The sequence below is a fragment of the Equus asinus genome, chromosome 21 (genome assembly GCF_041296235.1).
Source record: "Equus asinus isolate D_3611 breed Donkey chromosome 21, EquAss-T2T_v2, whole genome shotgun sequence".
Taxonomy (NCBI): domain Eukaryota; kingdom Metazoa; phylum Chordata; class Mammalia; order Perissodactyla; family Equidae; genus Equus; species Equus asinus.
In genome coordinates this window covers 48,151,592-48,172,843 of record NC_091810.1, presented here as the reverse complement: position 1 = coordinate 48,172,843, position 21,252 = coordinate 48,151,592, and the positions used below count along the sequence as shown (strand labels likewise).

At 34.8% G+C, this 21,252-nt stretch overlaps 1 protein-coding gene across 13 annotated transcripts in view; it reads left to right on the top strand.

Moving 5' to 3' along the window:
* The window catches only part of DOCK3 (dedicator of cytokinesis 3), a 438,078-nt gene that overhangs the window by 94,850 nt on the left and 321,976 nt on the right, over positions 1-21,252 (top strand). For all 13 annotated transcript variants that reach the window (XM_044754125.2, XM_044754132.2, XM_070493006.1 and 10 more), the window contains exon 3: positions 7,109-7,149. In XM_044754125.2, coding sequence (XP_044610060.2) covers positions 7,109-7,149 — 41 coding nt within the window. The remainder of the gene's footprint in view (positions 1-7,108; positions 7,150-21,252) is intronic.

Genomic DNA, 21,252 nt, shown 5'->3' with positions numbered 1-21,252 from the left:
TGTTTTGTGAAGTAGCTCCTGAACTCATTGTATTGTCTATCTGCATTCTCTTTTAAACTCGTTGAGTTTCTTTAATGATAGCTGTTTTGAATTTTCTCTCATTTAGCTTTTTAGATTTCTGTGTCTTCTGGATTGATTTCTGGGTACTTATCCTTCTTCTTCTGGTCTAGGGATTTAATATGTTTTTTCATACTGTCAGATGGTATGGATTTGTACTTTCGCATTGTGGTAGTATTGATTGCCACTTCCACATTTTTGGATGGGGGTCAAGTGTTGTGTAGCCTGACACCAGTGGCATCCACAGGGACAGCTCCATGGTACTGGGCTGTGGATCTGGGTGTGGGGGAGAAGTGCTTTCTTCTCCTGTGTGATCTCTGGGGCTTCTTGCTCTGCCCTCGCTATCTGCTCTCCTGAGCCGTTGGCTTGAGGAAGACACCTCCACGATAGCTAGTCCCTTCTGTGGGGGGTTTTCCCCCAGGCTGCAAAGGACCTCAGAGATCTACGGAGTTCCTGCAGAGGACTGCTGCTCCCTCCCATCCTCTGCTTTCCTCCTGGAGGCAGTGTGCAGTCCCTGGGCTGCTTTACTTCAGCCAGGAAGAGAAGCGTTCTCTTACCTCATGCCATTCAGCTCCTCCACCTTCTGACATATGGCTTCATGGGTCTCTCAGATGTCTTGTGTTGCATGGATGCCCTCTGTTGGAATATTAATGTGCTTTTCATTGTATCTTTGAGGGGAGAGTTCACAGGCGAGCTTACTCTGCCGTGATGCTGATGTCATCCTCTCTCTGTGGTTTTTGATTTGCATTTCTCTAATGACTAGTAATGTTGAACTTCTTTTTGTGTCCTTATTGGCCATTTGTATATCTTTGGAGAAATGTCTATTTAAATCCTTTGCCCATTAAAAAAATTAGATTATTCAGAATCCCAATGATATTCTTCATGGAAGTAGAACAGAGAATCCTAAAATTCATATGGGGCAACAAAAGACTCCACATAGCTAAAGCAATTCTGCAAAAAAAGAAAAAACCAGGAGGTGTCAAAATCCCTGAGTTCAAAATATACTACCAAGCCATAGTAACCAGAGCAGCATGGAACTGGTACAAAAACAGATGCAGAGATCAGTGGAACAGAATTGAAAGCCCAGAAATAAAATCACACATCTATGGACAGCTAACCTTCAACAGAGGAGCCAAGAACGTACACTGGAGGAAGGAAAATCTCTTCAATAAATGGTGCTGGGAAAACTGGACAGCCACAAGCAAAAGAATGAAAGTAGACCATTATCTTTTGCTGTACACAAAAATTAACTCAAAATAGATTAAAGACTTCCAGGTAAGATGTGAAACCATAAGACTCCTAGAAGAAAATATAAGCAGTACAGTCTTTGACATCGATCTTAGAAGAATCTTTTTGAATTCCATGTCTACTCTGGCAAGGGAAACAAAAGAAAAAATAAACAAATGGAACTTCATCAGACTAAAGAGGTTCTGCAAGGCAAAGGAAAACAGGAACAAAATGAAAAAACAAGCCACCATCTGGGAGAAAATATTTGCAAATAATATATCTGACAAGGGATTAGTCTTCAACGTATATGAAGAACTCGTACAACTCAACAACAAAAAAACAAACAACCCCATCAAAAAATGGGCAGAGGACGTGAACAGACATTTTTCCAAAGAAGGTGTACAGATGACCAACAGGCACGTGAAAAGATGTTCAGCATTGCTAATCATTAGGGAAATGCAAATTGAAACTACAATGAGATATCACCTTATACCTGTTAGAATGGCTGTAATTACCAAGACAAAAAACAATAAATGTTGGAGAGGATGTGGAGAAAAGGAACCTTCATGCACTGCTGATGGGAATGCAAACTAGTGAAGCCACTGTGAAAAAAAGTATGGAGATTTCTCAAAAAATTAAAAATAGAAATACCATATGACCAACTATCACACTACTGAGGATTTATCCAAAGAACTTGAAATCAACAGTTCAGAGAGACTTATGTACTCCTTTGTTCATTGCAGCATTATTCACAATAGCCAAGATGTGGAAGCATTCCAAGTCCCAATGACTGATGTATGGATAAAGAAGATGTGGTGTATATACACACACACACACACACACACGCACACAATGGAATACTACTCAGCTGCAAAAAAAGACACAGTTGTCCCATTTCCAACAACACGGTAGATCTTAAGGGTATTATGTTAAATGAAATAAGCCAGATAGAGAAAGTCAAACACTGTATGATTTCACTCATATGGGGATGATAAATAAACACATGGACAAAGACAACAGATTAGTGGTTACCAGAGGGGAAGGGGGTTAGGGGGTGGGCATAAGGGGTAAAGGGACACATATATATGGTGACTGACAAGTAGTAATGTACAACTGAAATTTCACAATGTTATATAAACTATTATGATATAAATAAAGTAAAAATAAATTTAAAACAGAAGAGTTAAGGTACAGAACAGTGAAAAAATTAGGTTATGTTTTTATTTAGTTGTACAAGTTCTTTATATCTTCTGGATACTGGTCTCTTTTTGGATATATAACTTGTAAATATTTTCGCCCATTCTGTGAGTTGTATTTTCAGTTTCTTGGTGTCCTTTGAAGTACAAAAGCTTTTAATTTTAATGAAGTCAAATTTTTAAATTTTTTCTGTTGTTGCTTGCATATGAAACCATTGGTCAACCCAAAGTCATGAAGATTTATGCCTGTGTTTTCTCTAAGAATCTTTGCCTTTTGAAATTATACATATTTATAGTGTTTCCTCTAGCAACTCAGACCACCCCGAGATTTCCAAAAATTCCTCTAGAGTTCCATAGTATCCCCAGTTCAGTGTTACTGTATGAGGGATAATATATGGAAGTAGAATTTCAGTGTCATGCAATATGCAGATAACACTGCATTGTTTTTGAAAGTGGGGACCATTTATTGTCGCCCTTACTAGCAGTATGTGATTGCTCCACGTTTTCTTGCCAACACCTGATGCAGTTAGAATTTAAAATAAAAATTCTAACCAATGTCTTAGATATGAAATGTTAGGCTATTTTGTGTGTGTGTGTGTGTGTGTGTGTATGTGTATGTATGTATGTTGCAGTCAGGTTAAGTATAACTTATATACAGTAAAAGTCACCATTTTTGGAATACAGTTCTGTGAGTTTTGACAAGTGCGTAATCTTATAACCATCACCTCAGTCAAGATACAGAACATTTTCATTACCTCCAAAATATAACATTATGTTCCTTGTAGTTAACCTTCCTTCCTCGCCCCTTCCCCCCAGCCCTGGGAACCATGGATCTATTTTCTCTCTCTCTCTAGTTTTCTGTTTTCCAGAGTGTCATGTAAATGAAATTATACATTATATAGTCTTTTGTGTCTGGCTTTTTTCACTTAATATAATCCGTTTGAAATCCCTTCATTTCGTATCTGTAATTTATTCTTTTTGAGTAGTATTTTGTCATATAGGTTTAAACCACATTTTATTTATCCTTGCAGCAGTTGGTGGACATTTGAATTGCTTATTTTTGAAGATTATGAATAAAGTCATTATAAACATTGGGTATAGATTTTAGTGTGGACTTTTTTTTCTATTGGGTAAATAGCTAGGGATGGGATTGCTGGCTCATGTAGTACTAAGTGCACTAAAAAAATAACTTCATTTTTTAGAGCAGTTTTAGGTTCACAACAAAATTGAGCAGAAAGTATGGAGAGTTCCCATACTCCCTGCCCCCACATATGCACAGCCTCCCCCACTATCAACATCTACACCAGAGTGGGTGCATTTGTTATAATCGATGAACCTGCATTGACACATCATTATCACCCAAAGTCCATAGTTTACATCACAGTTCACTCTTGGTGTTGTACATCCTATGGTTTGGATAAATGTATTGTTTCATTGCCCTAAAAATCCCTCCATCCTTGCTAACCCCTGACAAGCACTGATCTTTTTACTGTTTCCATGGTTTTGGTTTCTTCAGAATGTCATATAGTTGGGATCATACAGTATGTGGCTTTTTCGATTGGCTTCTTTCATTTAGTAATATGCATTTAAAGTTCCTCCATGTCTTTTTGTGGCTTGGTAGCTCATTTCTTTTTATTGCTGAGTAACATTCCAGTGTCTGGATGTACCACAGTTTATGTATCCATTCACCTACTGAAGGACATCTTGGTTGTTTCCAAGTTTGGCAATTATGACTAAAGCTGCTATAAACATCCATGTGCCAGTTTTTGTTTTGACATAAATTTTCAACTCATTTGAATAAATACCAAGGAGTGAGTCTGATGGATCGTATGGTAAAAGTATATTTAGATTTGTAAGAAACTGCCAAACTATCTTCCAAAATGGCTGTACCATTTTGGATTCCCACCAGCAATGAATGAGAGTTCCTGTTGTTCCACATCCTTGTCAGCATTTGGTGTTACCAGAGTTTTTGGGTTTTGGCCCTTCAAATAGGTGTGTAGTGGTATCTTGTTTTATTTTTAAAAAAAATTTTTTTTGTCTTTTTTTTTAAAGATTGGCACCTGAGCTAACATCTGTTGCCAGTCTTCTTCTTCTTCTTCTTCTTCTTCTTCTTCTTTTTTTTTTTTTAACTCTTCCACTTCTTTTCTTTTCTTTTTTTTAAATATTGGCACCTGAGCTAACATCTGCTGCTAGTCTTTTTTTTTTTCTTCTTCTTCTCCCCAAAGCCCCCCCAGTACATAGCTGTATATTCTGGCTGCAGGTCCTTCTGGTTGTGGCATGTGGGATGCCACGCCAGCATGGCCTGATGAGCGGTGCCAGGTCCGTGCCCAGGATCTGAACCTGTGAAACCCTGGGCTGCAAGTGGAGCATGCGAACTTAACCACTCGGCCATGGGGCTGGCCCCCCAATCTTCTTCTTTTTTCTTCTTTTTCTTCTTCTTCCTCTTCCTCTTCTTTCTCTTCCTTCTTCCCCCTTCCCCCCACCCCAAAGCCCCTCAGTACATAGTTGTATATTCTAGTTGTAGGACTTTCTGTTTGTGCTATGTGGGATGCTGCCTCAGGATGGCCTGGTGAGCAGTGCCCTGTCTGCACCCAGGATCTAAACCAGCAAAACCCTAGGCCACCGAAGCAGAGTGTGCTAACTTAACCACTCGGCCACAGGGCCAGCCTCGAGTAGTATCTTGTTTTAATTTGCAATTCTAAATCACATAAAATGTTGAGCATATTTTCGTATGTTTATTTGCCATCTGTATATCTGTTTTGGTTGGGTACCTGTTCAGGTCTAATGTACATTTTGAGGTAATTTTGTTTATAGTGCAAAGGTATAAGTTGAGGTTCTTTTCTTTTCTTTTTTTTTGTATATATATGTCCAGTAGTTTCAGCACAATTTTTGAAAAGACTTATCATTTCTCCACTGAAGCACCTTTACAGCTTTGTTAAAAATCAATTGTTCATTTATGTGTGGGTTTCTGGATTTTCCAATCTATTTCATTGATCTCTGTGTCTGTCCTTTAGCCGGTAATACACTATCTCAGTTATGGTAGGTTTATATAGAGTCTTAAAATCAAGTTATGTGAGTCATTCAAATTTATTTTCCTCTTCAAAATTGTTCTGATTATTCTAGTAGTCATTTGCCTTTCCATTTACATTTTAGAAAGAACTTGTTAGTACCTACCGAAACTTTTGCTGGGATTTGATTGAGATTGCATTGAATCTGTAGATCAATTTGGGGTTAATTGACATCTTAACAATACTGAATTTTGCAATTGGTGAACATGGTAAACCTGTTCATTTATTTAGGTATTCTTTGATTTCCCCTGTTCTATCCTCTTCAGGGGCCATTAGGTATTTTTGATTTTCACCGTGAACGCAGGGCTTTTGGTTTTCAAGTTTAACACAGGGCTGCAGAAAGGGAGATGGGATGGGGCAAGTTAAAAAGGTCATTGTTCTTATCAAGATTCAGATTTCTTGAATAAATACGCTTTGGCTTATTTCAAGTCTTTGGTTTACTTCCAGAGTTCTAAATTTTCTTTCTTGAGGAGAGGCTTTTTAGAGATCCTTACTCTGACATACCTGCTGATGTCATTCTCTATTCTGTTTCTTAAGACACTGTAAAGTGTCACATTGATAAGGTTATTATCACTTTTAAAATTTTTAATAAATGAAGATTTAAATATTTCTTTATTTTATTTAATATGTATTTAATAAATTAATTTTATTTTAAAAATGAAATTATTTTTTAATAAATGAAGATATTGAGACTCAAGGTGTCATTCAAATTATGATCTCAGCTGTTGTGCTAAACAGAAGCAAGGATGTTTGTTATGAGTTCAGGGGAGAAAAAGTGGATTGTTCTCCTCAGCTTTGTTGTAAGATTTAAAGGTTAATACATGGAACGACTTCTCAATTCCAATACACAGAATTAAGAACAGTAAGCTCTCAATTAATATTAGCTATTATCAATAATCTCCTCTTTCTTTTCTTCTTCATCTTCCTCTTTTAAATAGAATTCTTGCCTTCTTTTCTATCTCATTGGAGCTGTTTCCTCTTAAACCCAAGCAGAGAAACTATAGCAAAACTCTGCAGATAATAGTTTGGAATTGAGAAAAGTTGGCAATAAAATTTCCTTTCTCTGAAAATTTTTTATTGTGTAGTTGACTTTCATTATTATTGCTGTGTATGAATGCTGAGAGGGAATAAATGAAGCACGAATGTCAGCTTTAGCAGCTGGAAAGCTAAGAAGTGAGGATACTATAATTTAGTACATGAGAGATTGAATGAGATCAGGAAACAGAAAGTCTGGGCTGTACTCCCTATCTGCCATTGAAAAAGTGATATGGTTTTGGCATTTTCCTGCCCCTAACAGTTTCATCTGGGAATTTTCCTAGAGTTAGATTACATGTCCTCTGAGGTCTTTTCTAATTTGTTGTGCCTTATTCAGTTGAAAGGGCTTTGTGCCTTTTGGTGAAAATTGGGAATGTTGTATTTATTGTAAGACTGGGTTTTTTCCTGAATAAAATACTCCAAAGTTTTGCATTAATTAATTTTTTTCCTAGAAATACTCATTATGTCTCTTATAGAAAAATGACAACAGTATGATTTTAATATTCTTTGTATGCTTTGTTTTAGGTTGGTACAGAGGAGTTTCAACAAAGAAACCAAATATAAAGGTAATGAAAAGTTTGTTGTTACCTTTTGTAATGTAGGAAGCTGCCTAGTATGTTCGTTTGATATAAAAACAATTCTTGCATGTTCATCTCTTAATCTTTTACAATAGCCACACTCATTCGTTCCTTTACAGACCTGTATCAGACTCTGCTCTGTTTCAGCAGTATTAAAATGTTTTTTTCTTTTAACAGGACAGAAGATGCATGTATGGTCATAGCTGTAAAGCTTATTTTGAAAAAGTCTAGTTAAGACATTTAATATTTTTTCCTTCAAATATTTGACAAAAAAGTACACTGACTTATTCATAGGCCTAGTCCTGTGGAGCCATGTGATTATTTAGATGAATTTATTTCTAAAATAAAAAATGGAAAAAACTTTCAAATAATGTTCCACTAGATAAGTGTTTGTGATTATGATATTCTTGTTAAAATGTGAATTTAAACAAGACTTGTAAGTGCAGATACTAATTTAATAAACTAGATTTTGTTTTATTCTGTTACCAATTAATGTTAATTTGATCGAACAAAATATATTTTAGTTGGCAGTCATAATACATGTAGGAACATTCTTCTCCAGTAATGCATTTCCAAAAATTTATTTCTGCTTACTCTTTCATATAATTAATATTATCAGCTTTTATTTCATATTTTCTGTAGCTTAATTAATATATTATGCTTTTTATTGTATGGAAAATATCAGAATTATCGCATTATTTTTATTAAAAAGGAAAATTGCTCAGGGTTCTAACCACCTGTTTTGCCAGTAGAATCACTCATTTTGTAAGTTTCTAAGGTAATGATTATAAAAAGACAGTATTTTCAAATTTTAATTCCTCATAGCCAGGGCTTCTCATGCTTGGCACTGTTTACATTTTGGGCCAGATAATTCTTTGTTGTGGAGGGCTGTATTGTACATTATATAAGATGTTTAACAGCATATATGACCTCTACTCACTAGATGTCAGTAACTTTACCCCCTCAAGTTGTGACAATGAAAAATGTCTCCAGACCATTGCCAAAGGTCCTGGGGCAGGAAGTGTGGTGGTAAAATTTCCCCTGGCTGAGAGCCACTGTTCATAGGTAATTTTTTCCTTGTATTTCTAGTTTTAAAACACACTTTCAGGTGTTATTTTCATCTCAGTAATGCCTCTGTGGAAATAATTTCTATTTGTACTTTGTGTTTTTTTCTCTTGAGGAAGATTAACCCTGAGCTAACATCTGCTGCCAGTCCTCCTCTTTTTGCTGAGGAAGACTGTCCCTGAGCTAACATCTGTGCCCATCTTCCTCTACTTTTTATATGTGGGACGCCTACCATAGCATGGCTTGCCAAGCGGTGTCATGTCCGTACCCAGGATTCGAAACAGTGAACCCCAGGCTGCCGAAGCAGAATGTGTGCACTTAACCGCTGAGCCGCCGGGCTGGCCCCTCTGTTTTTTTTCTTGATTTAAAATTGTCAGAAATTTGGAACTTGAATAAATAAGAAATCTTATAAATGATTGGGAAGCTGTAATTTGTGATATTACATGCATTTAATTTATTTATTTAATTTTAGTAATATTTGTGATCTTGACCACTCCACCACCTTGCTTCTAATACTAGTGTTTGGGGATCAGTGTGGAGAACCATGGTCATTGAAATTATTGTGTGTTTGTGATTACCATATCAAATTGATGCACAGTGTGTGGCCTGAAAACCTTAGTTGAGTGAGACGTGAATGATGATAATGTTAAAATATTTTCTGTTAACTGTACAATGAAGTGTCCCAAAATGCGGTGGATTAAACTAGTCACCATTTTCTCTCTCATAATTTTGTGCCTTGACCGAGGTCATCTGGGCAGTTATTCTGGTACATGTGATATAATCTGTGGCTACAGTCATCTGGGAGCTCAGCTGGCTGAAATGTCCAAGAGTATTTACTCACATGTCTGGCATCTTGGCATGGATGGCTGGAATGCTGTCCTCAGCCAGACCACCAAAATAGCTAGGCTTCGCCATCTAGTCTCAAGGTCTCTCCCTCTCCATTTAGCTTCTCCAGCAGGGTAATCAGAGTTCTATTTTAGAGTTAAGGAAAAGTGCTCAGAACCTGATACCTATTTTCTAAGTTCTTTTTCCTACAATAAAGGTGTTTAGAGTCTGTGGGAGAGGCCATTTTGTGATTATTCTTAGCAATGATTTGACAAGCTAATCAAATTGAAGAAACCAAATTGCACTAATCTAAAGTGTTGGAACTCATTTTGTCTGATCAGACTCCTTTAATTTCTTTATTTTGGGCTAATGTGGTACTTCTAAGATTGTATATTTTGGTAATACCAACTCCACTCTAGAATCTTAGATTATTGTAGCGTTTATTAACGAAACATATCTGTATACCTCTTAATAGCTTGTATTTGTATTCCTAAATCCTAAACTTAAAAAAATTAACAGATGGAAAGACAGTATTAATAATTGAATTTCATTTCTTGTAGTAGTGATATTTTGTGGAACCACAGTAAAAATTCTTTATTATTTGTAAAAGATAATCATTTAATGATTCCACAAACTTAAAATTTAAAAAAAATGCATTCTTATTTCGTATTTTATGTGTCTTAATGTTATGGTCACAATAAGTAAAAAATTTCAATAGGTTTTTCATAGCTGTTAGTGGTTAAAGAAAAAAAGATGACTTATTAAAGTATATCTTTAGTTATGTATGATGTATACTAATAAATAAAACTTGAATTAGCCCAAATAAAATGATTTCTGGACTAGATAGCAAATATACCATTCAGAAATATTAGTAAATGGTAAAATATTTCTTTCTATAAAGCAGTGTAAAAAGAACTCTCAAAGCCTAATTGTTTTCATCTCTGTAAATCCTTTCTAGTAAGATATAGTGAACATTGTGAAGGAGAAACTGGGGTGATTATAAAATACCCTTTCAGTTATATATTTTTGCAACCCTATGTTAAAATTGTACAGTTTGAGAAGCATAATATGCAGGAAATATGTACTACTAAATTTTATGTTAAATTATTTTAAGAATGATAGTTTCTTGTCTTTTGCAGTTTTTTGAAGACTTTTTTTGCAGTATACACTTCTAGGGTAAAACTTATTTTAGCTTTATAATTTTAGAGATCAAAAGTTTTTGAGACAGAGTATTATCTTCTGGTGATATGTCATGTTATTTATTTGTTAGGCTTGCCAAAATACTAGCTTTCTTAAGAACATACATAACTAAAGAATAAGAGAATAAGATAAAATTAAGAAAAAGGACAACAGATATTTGATGACAATTTTGTGCTTTTTATAAAACATATACTCAAGAGGAAAAGAATGAAATTCAAGAGAGTTTATATTTACTCCCATTTTGTTGTTTCAGGATCAGCTTTTATACAAGAATTGTCTACTGGATACCTAGAATTCTGCCAGATAGGAACAGGGTATTATAGAATGCTTTGCATAGCAAAAGCAGAAATATAGAGGCATGAAATTGCAAGGCATGTTTAGGGAATGGCAAATAGTCCGACTGACTAGGGCATAGTATGGTGATGGATGGTAAGGCAGGAAAGGTAGGTTGGATCTATATTGAAAGAGTCTTATATGCCAAAGAATATAAGGAATGCTAAGGAATTTGGATTTTGTGTCTCTGGCAACAGGGAATCTGTTATTCAACACAGGCACGAATCCACTATTGCCACACTCTATAACTATAAAATAGAGTTTATCAGAGAATCAGTAAGCACCTTGTTAAAGATAGATATTGAAGTATTTATGGATGATTTCTAATATGTGCTCTAAAATACTGCAATGGGTAAAAATATGTATGTGGGGATTAATGAATCAAGATTGGCAAAATGTTGATAATTGTTGAAGCTGAATGATAGGTTCATGGAGGTTCAATATGTTATTTTCTCTAATTTTTTGTATATTTGAATTGAGGATAACATGATTACTTATAGAATTCTTATGAGGAATCAAAGAGCTTATTTGAAGCTCTTAACACAGTGCCTAGCACATGATAACAGCACAGTAAATATTTGCTTCTTTTGCTATAACAGCTACTACTATGAGCATAGGGCTGAAAATGAGACTTGAAAGACTGCCAACACCTTGGAGGATAGAAAAAGGAACTAGCACAGAGAGACTGAGAAATGGAGGTACGCATTCTAATTAGCCAGAGTGGAAAGAACTTGGTGAACACATGGGTCTTCAGTAAAGACCCAGTTTGACTGCATATTAAGAGTAAAGTCAAACAACCCTAGAATAATGGCCAGTCTAGGCATGCTTTTACTATTTTGATTACTATAACTTTGTAATATAGTTTGAAATAAGGAAGTGTGATGCCTCCAGCTTTGCTCTTTTTGCTCAAGATAGCTATTTAGAGTCTTTTGTGGTTCCATATGAATTTTAGGATTGTTTCTTGTATTTCTATGAAAAATGCCGTTGGAACTTTGATAGGGATTGCATTAAATCTGTAGACGGCTTTGTGTAGTATGGACATTTTAACAATCTTAATTCTTCCAATCCATGAACATGGGATATTTTTCCATTTGTGTTTTCTTCAGTTTCTTTCATCTATGTCTTACACTTTTCAGTGTACAGATTTCACTTACTTGGTTAAATTTGTTCCTAAATATTTTATTCTTCTTGATGCTGTTGTAAAAGATATTGTTTTCTTAATGTCTCTTTTTGATGGTTTATTGTTAGTGTAAGAAATGCAACCTTTTTTTAAAAATTTTTTGCTGAAGAAGATTAGCCCTGAGCTAACATCTGTGCCAGACTTTCTTCACTTCATATGTGGGTTGCCACCATAGCATGGCTGACGAGTGGTGTAGGTCTGTACCTGGGATCTGAACCCACAGATCTGGGCTGCCAAAGTGGAGTGTGCTGAACGCATACCATGAGGCTGGCCCTGCAACCCATTTTTTTATATGTTTATTTTGTGTCATGCAACTTTACTGAATTCCTTTATTAGTTCTAAGAGTTTTTTGGTGAAGGCTTTATGGTTTTCTATATTTAAGATCATGTGATATGTAAATAGATATACCATATCTTCTTTATCCGTTCATCTGTTGATAGGCACTTGGATTGCTTCTACAGCTTTGCTATTGTGAATAATACTGCAGTGAACATAGGGGTGCATAAATCTTTTGAATTGTTGATTTCATATTCTTTGGATAAATACCCAGTAGTGTAATAGCCAGATCATATGGTATTTCTGTTTTTAGTTGTTTTGAGAAATCTCCATACTGTTTTCCATAGTGGCTGCAACAGTTTGCATTCCTACCAGCAGTGTTCAAGGGTTCCCTTTTCTCCACATCCTCTCCAACATTTATTGTTTTTTGTCTTGGTAATTATAGCCATTCTAACAGGTGTAGAGTAATATCTCATTGTAGTTTTTGATTTGCATTTCCCTAATGATTAGTGATGCTGAACATCTTTTCTTGTGCCTGTTGGCCATCTGTATATCTTCTTTGGAAAAATGTCTGTTCATGTCCCCTGCCGATTTTTTGATGAGGTTGTTTGTTTTTTTGTTGCTGAGTTGTAAGAGTTTTTTTTATATATTTTGGAAATTAACCCCTTGCCACGTATGTGATTTGCAAATATTTTCTCCCAGTTCGTTGGTTGTCTTTTTGTTTTGTTGATGATTTCCTTTGCTGTGCAGAAGCTTTTTAATCTGATGTAGTCCCATTTGTTTATTTTTTCTTTTGTTGCCTTTGCCTGAGTAGAGATGGCATTCGGAAAGATATTGCTAAGACTGATGTCAAAGAGTGTACTGCCTATATTTTTTCCTAAGAATTTTATGGTGTCAGATCTTGCATTCAAATCTTTAATCCATTTTGAGTTAATTTTTGTGTATGGTGTAAGATAATGGTCTACTTGCATTCTTTTGCATGTGGCTGTCCAGTTTTCCCAAGACCATTTATTGAAGAGACTTTCCTTTCTCCATTGTATGTTCTTGGCTCTTTTGTCAAAGATTAGCCATCCGTAGATGTGTCCATAATACTTGTTGAGAATTGTTTTCCGTCTTTGTTTATCAGGATATTGCCCTATAATTTTCGTTCTTGTAATGTCCTTTTCTGCCTTTGGTATCAAAGTAATACTGGCTGTGTAAAATGAATTTGGAAGTGTTCCCTTCTCTTCAATTTTTTGGAAGACTCTGAGAAGGATTGGTATTGATTCTTCTTTAAATCTTTGGTAGAATTCCCCAGTGAAACCATCTGGCACAGGACTTTTCTTTGTTAAGAGATTTTAAATTACTGATTCAATCTACTTACTCATAATTTGTTTGTTCAGATTTTCTATTTCTTTATGATTCGTTTTTGGTAGGATGCATATTTCTAGGAATTTGTCCATTTCTTCTTGGTTATCCAATTTTTTGGTGTATAATTGTTATAGTAGTCTCTTATGATCCTTTGTATTTTTGTGGTATCAGTTGTAGTGTCTCCTCTTTCATTTCTAATTTTGTTTATTTTATTCTTTTATTTTCATTAGTCTAGCTAAAGGTTTTTCAATTTTGTTTATCTTTTCAAATAACTAGGTCTTAATTTCATTGATCTTTTCTATTGTTTTTCTAGCATCTATCTCAGTTATTTCTTCTCTGATCTTTATCCTTCTTCTGCTAATTTTGGGCTTTGATATTGGGTGGAATGTTCTCTATGTGTCTGTTAGGTCCGTTTGGTCTAAAGTATAATTTGTCTAATGATTTCTTATTTCTTTGGTTTTATGATCTATCTGTTATTGAAAGTGGTGTATTGAAATCCCTTGCTATTTTCATATTGCTGTCTTTTTCTCTCTTCAGATCTGTTAGTATTTGTTCAGTTTATTTAGGTGCTCTGTTGTTTAGGTGCATATATATTTATAATTGTTATAGCCTTGTGATGAGTTAACCCCTTTGTCATTACATAATCACCTTCTTTGTTTTCTTGTTTTTGACTTGAAGTCTATTTTGTCTTTATAAGTATAGCTATCCCTGCTCTCTTTTAGTTTACATTTATGTGGAATATCTTTTTCTGTCTTCCCTTTGAGCATATATTTACCCTTAAAGGTAGAATGAGTCTTGTAGGCATCATGAAGTTGGATTATATTTTTTTAACCCATTCAGCTATTGGATGCTTTTTGATTGGAGGATTTATTCCATTTATATTTATTTAAATGTATTTATTTACGTATGCATTTATTTAAATTGTTGGTAGGTAATGACTTACTAACGCCATCTTGTTAATTGTTTTCTGGCTCTTTTATAATTCCTGTGTCCCTTCCTTCTTCTGTTGTTGTCTTCCTTAGTGAATTGTTGATTTTCCATAATGGTATAGTTTGATTTCCTTCTCTTTACTTTTTGTGTATCTACTGTAATTTTTTTCTCTGTGGTTGCCAGTAAGCTTCCATAAACTTGTAAACAGTCTATTTTATGCTGATAACACATTAACTTTAATCCCATATAAAAACTCTACCCATTTACTCCTCCTACCCACATTTTATATTTTTGATGTCACAATTTACACCTTATATTGTGTATCCATTAAGAAATTGTTGTAGCTATTGTTATTTTTAATACTTTTTTCCTTTAACCTTTATGTTAAAATTAATATGCCAGCATATTATAGTGTTAGAGTATTCTGAATTTGACTATGTACTTACTTTTACCAGTGTGTTTTATATTTTCATGTTTTTTTATGTTACTAATTAGTGTCATTTGATTTCAGCTTGAAGAACTCCTTCAGGACTTCTTATAAGGCAGGGTTAGTGGTGATGAACGCTCTCTGTTTGTGTTTGTCGTGGAAAGTCTTTATTTCTCCTTTATTTTTGAAAGACATCTTTGCTGGGTAAAATATTCTTAGTTGGCAATTTTTTTCTTTCAGTACTTTGAATATATCATCCCACTCTCTTCTGGCCTCCAAGGTTTCTGCTTGCAAGAATTCTGCTGATAGCGTTACGGGGGTTACCTTGTAAGTTACACATAAATTTTTTCACTTGCTTCTTTTGAAATTCTCTTTGTCTTTGATTTTAGTCAGTTTTATTATAGTGTGTCTTGGAATTGATCTTTTTGGGTTTGAATGTTTTTGGGACCTAGCTTCATGAACTTGGATGTTCAAATCTCTCCCCAGATTTGGGAAGTTCTCAGCCATTATTTCTTTAAATAAGCCTTCCATCTCTTTCTCCCTCCAACCTCCTTCTGAAACTGCAGTAATGCATAGATTATTTCCTTTGATGGTATCCGATAATTCACATAGACTTTCTTCACTCTTTTTCATTTTTTAAATTGTTCTCTTCTGGCTGGATAATTTTGAAGTTCCTGTCTTCAGTCTCACTGAGTTTTTCTTCTGCTTGATCAAGTCAGCTATTGGCACTCTTTATTGCATTTTCCATTAAATTGATTGTAATTTTCAGCTCCAGAATTTTCTGTTTGGTTCTTTTTTTATGATTTCTATATATCTTTTAAACTCATATTGTTCAGGTATTGATTTCCTGATTTCATTGAATGATTTGTGTTTTCTTGTAGCTCCCTGAGCTTCCTTAAAACAACTATTTTGAAATCTTTATTGGATAAATCACAGATTTGTTTCTTTGGGTTGGTTACTGGAAAATTATTTTGTTTCTTTGGTGGTTTCATGCTTCCTTCATTTTTCATGTTCCTTGAAGTCTTTCGTTGCTGTCTTTGCATTTGAAGAAGTAGTCACTTCCTCCATTTTTACTGACTGTCTTTGGTAAATATTTTTTGTCAGCTTTGCTGGATATTCTGAGGCTTTCTTAGACCTTTACTCTGAATGCACCTGCTGCACACTTCTTGTTCCATTTTGGGGCTTAATTCTTAAGATTGTATGCTTTCTCTCAAACCCACAAAGTCAGGCTGGATACTGACAGCCTCCTGTTTGCTTTACCTAGGGCACTGCTGAATGCTCCAGTTTTCTTGCTTTCTCCCAGTCCTGCAGAGTTGGGCAGCTTTCTGTATATGCTTAGTAGCCATCTACAAAGGCTTGCACTCATTGCTGCCCTTTGGGGTGCACACAGGGAGCTGGTCATAGAATTGGAGATTCTGTGGGGAAGGTGTATTCCCCTGAGTACTGTGAGTGCCTGTGGTCCAGTTGGGGAGATCTGCAGGCAAGACATTGCCATTGGCTCATGGACAGGCTTCCTCATGGAGTCTGTGAAGTGCTTAGTAGGATCCATGTCCCTTTGATGCCTGCCCTTCGAGAGTTCTGGCTGCTGTTCTTTTAGCCACTCCCTGTGGCCCCCAGTTGTGCAGCACACCTCAGCATTCTGGATGGGGTAAGAATGAGGTGGGCCTCTTTGACAGCATCCAGTGTAGCCAGGAAAGCCAGGTGCTTACTTGTGTGCTCTCGCGTCCCCCCATGGGAGAAATCGCAGGCGAAGAAGGTCTCTTTTGGCACTGAGCTGTGCTGCCTTGTGGGAGGGATGATGGAGGTGAAGTGAAACTGTTCCTCTTAACCTCTTCAATGTGTGCAATCTCAGATTTTATTTTTTCTCCAACAGTGTGCTAGAACTTTTCTGCTATACTCCTGGACTTCTACAAGGTCATTCTTGTCCATGGTTTATTGTCAAAATTGGTGTTCTTTGGTGGGAAAATGGTAGAAAACTCCTTTTCCACCATTTTGTTTAGGTCACTCCTGTGTGATTCTATTGCTGTTTTTCTGAGAATTTTATCATGAATTGGTGTTGAATTTTGTCACATGCTTATTCTGCATCAATAAGAAATATGTGATTTTTCTTCTTTAGACTATTAATATGGTAGATTACGTTGATTGACTTTTGAGTATTGAAAATACCTTGCATCCCTAAAATAAACTTCATGGTACATATAAGTGTTCTTATTGCTGAATTCTATTTGATAACATTTTGTTAAGGATTTTTACATCTATATTCATGAGGCATATTGGTCTATAGTTTTCTTTGTTTATTCTATCTTTGACTGATTTTGGCATCAGAGTAATAGTAGCTTTGTAAAATGAATTAGAAAATTTAGTATCAGAGTAATACTAGCTTCAGAAAATGAATTAAGAAAGTAGTTTTCACTCTTCAGTCATTTGGTAGAAGTAAGGAGTGAAGCCATCTGGGTTTGAAGATTTCTTTTTTTGGAGTTTTTAAAATAGGAATTCAATTTCCTTAATAGTTGTAGGGCTATTCAAATTATATATTTTATATTGGTTGAGTTGTGGTAGTTTGTTTTTCAGGGAATTGATTCATTTTGTGTATGTTGTCTATTTATGTGTGGAGTATTTTTTGTAGTATTCCTTTCTAATCCTTTTGATGTCTGCAGGGTCTGTATAATACCCCATTTCATTCTTGATATTTATGATTTGTGTCTTCTCTGTATTTTTATCCATTAGTCTTGCTAGAAATTAGTCAATTTTGTTCATCTTTCCAAAGACCAGCTTTCTTCACTGATTTTCTCTGTTTTTCTTTTTCTATTTTTATTGATTTCTACTCATCTTTTTTTTTTTTCTTTCTGCTGGCTTTGGTTGTATTTTGCTCTTCTAGGTTCTTGAGGAGGGAGCTCAGATTATTGATTTGCAGTTTTCCTCTTTAATAATATATTTATTTAATGCCAATAATTTTCCTTTCAGCGCTTCTTTACCTATGTGCCACAAATTTTGGTATATGTTATTGTCAGTTTCATTCAGTTCAGTGTAATTGTTTATTTTCTCTGAGAATTCCTCTTTGATGCATGGATTATTTAGAAATAAGTTGTTTTATTTCTAAGTGTTTGGAGATTTTCCTTTTATTTTTGTGTTATTGATTTCAAGTTTGATTTCATTGTGGTTAGAAAAATCAGTCTGTGTGTGATTTCAATTGTTTTAAATTTGTTGACATTTGTCTTTTTGTCCAGGATGTGACTTATCTTGGTATATGTCCTGTGGGCACTTGAGTGTGTATTTGCTTTTGTTGAGTGGAGTGTTCTGTGAATGCCATTAGATCTTATTGGTAAATAGTGTTGTCAGGTTATTCTTTATCATTGCTGTTTTTCTGTGTAATTGTTCTATAAGTCTCTAACTGTAATTGTAGATTTGTCTATTTTCGTTTCTGTGAGAATTGCTTCACATATTTTGTAGCTCTGTTTAGTGGGTATACACTTATGATTGCTGTGTTTTCTTGGTAGTATCACCACATAATGTCCTTCTTTGTGTCTGATAATTTTCTTTGCTCTGGAGTCCACTTTATCTAATATTAACTTCCACTTTCTTTTCATTAATTTTTGCATAAGATATGTTTTTCCATTCTTTTGCTTCCAACTTGCCTATGTTGTTATATTTATAGTGAGTTTTTTTTGTAAATAACTATATATTGGGTCAAGTTTTATAATCTTCTCTGCCTAACTCTGTCTTTTAAGTAGTATATTTAGATTATCTACATTTAACATAATTATTAAAGTCTTCTATTTCATTTTTTTCTTTTCTCTTATTTTTCTTGTTTCTTTTCTTTTTCCTACCTTCTTGTGGGTTACTTGAACATTTTGCAAGAATTCCATTTTGATGTATATGTCATTGTAGAGCTTTTTAGTGGTTACCCATAGATATTATATTAAATATGCAGAACTTATCACAGTCTGCTGGTGTTCCCGTTTTTCTAGTTGGGTCAATTGTAGAAACCTTATCCATTTATATTTGTTCACCTTTCTGTTTATAAGTCTGTTAAATATTTCTCTAATACATTTAGAACCATATCAGATAGTGTTACAATTTTTGCTTCAACTATCAAACATAATTTTAAAAATTCGAGAGAAGCAAAGTCTATTGTATTTATGCATATTTTTGCTTACTTTTTTCTTTTTTCCTGATGTTTCAAGATTCCTTGTTCCTGAGCTCTTCTGTTTAGAGTATTTTCTTTAGCCTTTCTTTCAGGGTAGATCTGCTGGTAACAAATTCTCTGAGTTTTCCTTCATCTGACAATCTCTTGATTTCTCTTTCATTCCCAAAGAATATTTTTGGTGGATATAGGATTCTAGGTTGACAATTCTTTTCTTTCAGCACTTGAAAACTTTTGTACCACTTCATTTTGTTTTCTGTGTTTTTAAATTTAAATTTAAAAAATATATATCCTATTACAAACATTTTAATTTTATAGTTATATTTAAAAATTTAAAAGTGCATGGTAAAATGCACAAAAATATTTTCTCATTTAGTACATTCATAGTGTTTTACAGTCATCACCACTATCTAATTCCAAAACATTTTAAACATCCCAAACAGAAACCAATTCCCCTATTCCCCAGCTCCTGACAACTACTTTCTGTCTCTATGAATTTGCCTATTCTGGATGTTTCATTTAAGTGAAATCATGTAATATGTGACCTTTTGTGTCTAGCTTTTTAAATTCAGTATAATGTTTTCAGGTTCTTCCTTGGTGTGGTATGTATCAGTACTTAGTTGTTTTTATGGCTGAATAACACTCATTGTATGGATATATCACAATTTGTTTATCCGCTCATCAGTTGGTGGAGATTTGGGTTGTTTCTGCCTTTTGGCTATTGTAAAGAGTGCTCCTGTCCTTTCTGATTTTGGTGAAAAATTCACTGTCATTTGAATAGTTTTTTTCACTGTAGAGACAAGGTGTTATTTCTCTCTTGCTACTTTCAAGATTTTTTTCTTTGCCTGTAGTATTCAGAATTGGAACTATGTTGTGTCTTAGTGTATGTTTCTTTTGGTTTATCCTGTTTGGGGTTTTCTCAGCTTCTTCAATGTGTAGGTTTATGTCTTTTGCCAAATTTGGGAAGTTTTCTTTCTGTTTTTATTTTAAAATTTCTATTAGACTTTACTTTTTAGAAAAGTTTTAGATTTGCAGAAAAATTATGCAAAAAGTACAGAGAGCCTCCCCAGTTTCTCCTTTTATTCACGTCCTACATTAATGTGGTACGTTTGCTACATTTAGTGAACTAATGTTGATACACTATTAATATTATTCATAGTTTACATTAGTGTTCACTCTTTGTGTTGTACAGTTTTCTGGGTTTTGACAAATGCATAATATCAGGTATTTATCATTACAGTATCATAGGAATAGTTTCATTGTCCTAAAAATGCTCTATGCACCATGTATTCATTTCTCTCCTTCTCCTCCAGGACACTTGGCAACCACTGATATTTTTACTGCCTCTATATTTTACCTTTTAAAGAATGTCATTTAGTTGGGATCATATAGAATGTAGTGTTTTCAGATTGGCTTCTTTCACTCAGCAGTGTGCAGTTAGGATTCTGCCATGTCTTTTTGTGGCTTGATAGCTCATTTCTTTTTATTGCTGAATAATATTCCATTGTTTGGATGGACTATAGGTTGTTTATCCATTCACTTATTGAAGGAAATCTTGGTTGTTTCTAGGTTTTGGCATTTATAAATAAAACAGCTATAAATGTTTGTGTGGACAAAAGTTATCAGTTCATTTGGGTAAGTACCAAGAAGTGTAATTGCTAGGTTGTATGTTAAGAATATGTTTAGTTTTGTAAGAAGCTGCCAGACTGTCTTCCAAAGTAGCCCTACCATTTTGCAGTCCCACAAGCAGTGAATGAGAGTTCATTTCTCTATACCTTGGCTAGGATTTCTTCAAGTATATTTTAAGCGTTCCTGTGCCCTCTTTCCCTTCTCCTTCCAGGACTTGATGATGTGATTTAGATATTTTTTTGTTGTTGCCATAGTCACAAAGGTCCCTGAGGTTCTGTTCATTTTTTTTTTCAATTTTCTGTTTATTGTTTAGTCTGATGTACTTCTACTCCCAACACTTCTGACACAAAACACGTGGGTTTTTTCTAAACCAACAACCAAATATCCAACTGTCTGGACAAAAACTGAGTGTCCAATGATTCCATCCAGTTCTTACACTAACTGTGGGTAGTTAGTGTCAGACCGCACATGTTAAGGACTCAGTCCTACAAGATGCCGATCTGAAGTCTTGGGTTTCCCATACTTCTGACTAACCTGTTATAAACTGAGGGTTCCCATGCTCCCCTTCTAACAAATTTGATAATTTGCTAGAAAAGCTCAGAGAACTTAGGAAAACAGTTTAGTTACTATTACCAGTTTATTATAAAGGATACAACTCAGGAACAAACAAATGTAAGTGATGCACAGGGCATGGTATGTGAACCAGGGCATGGAGCTTTTGTGCCCTCCTCA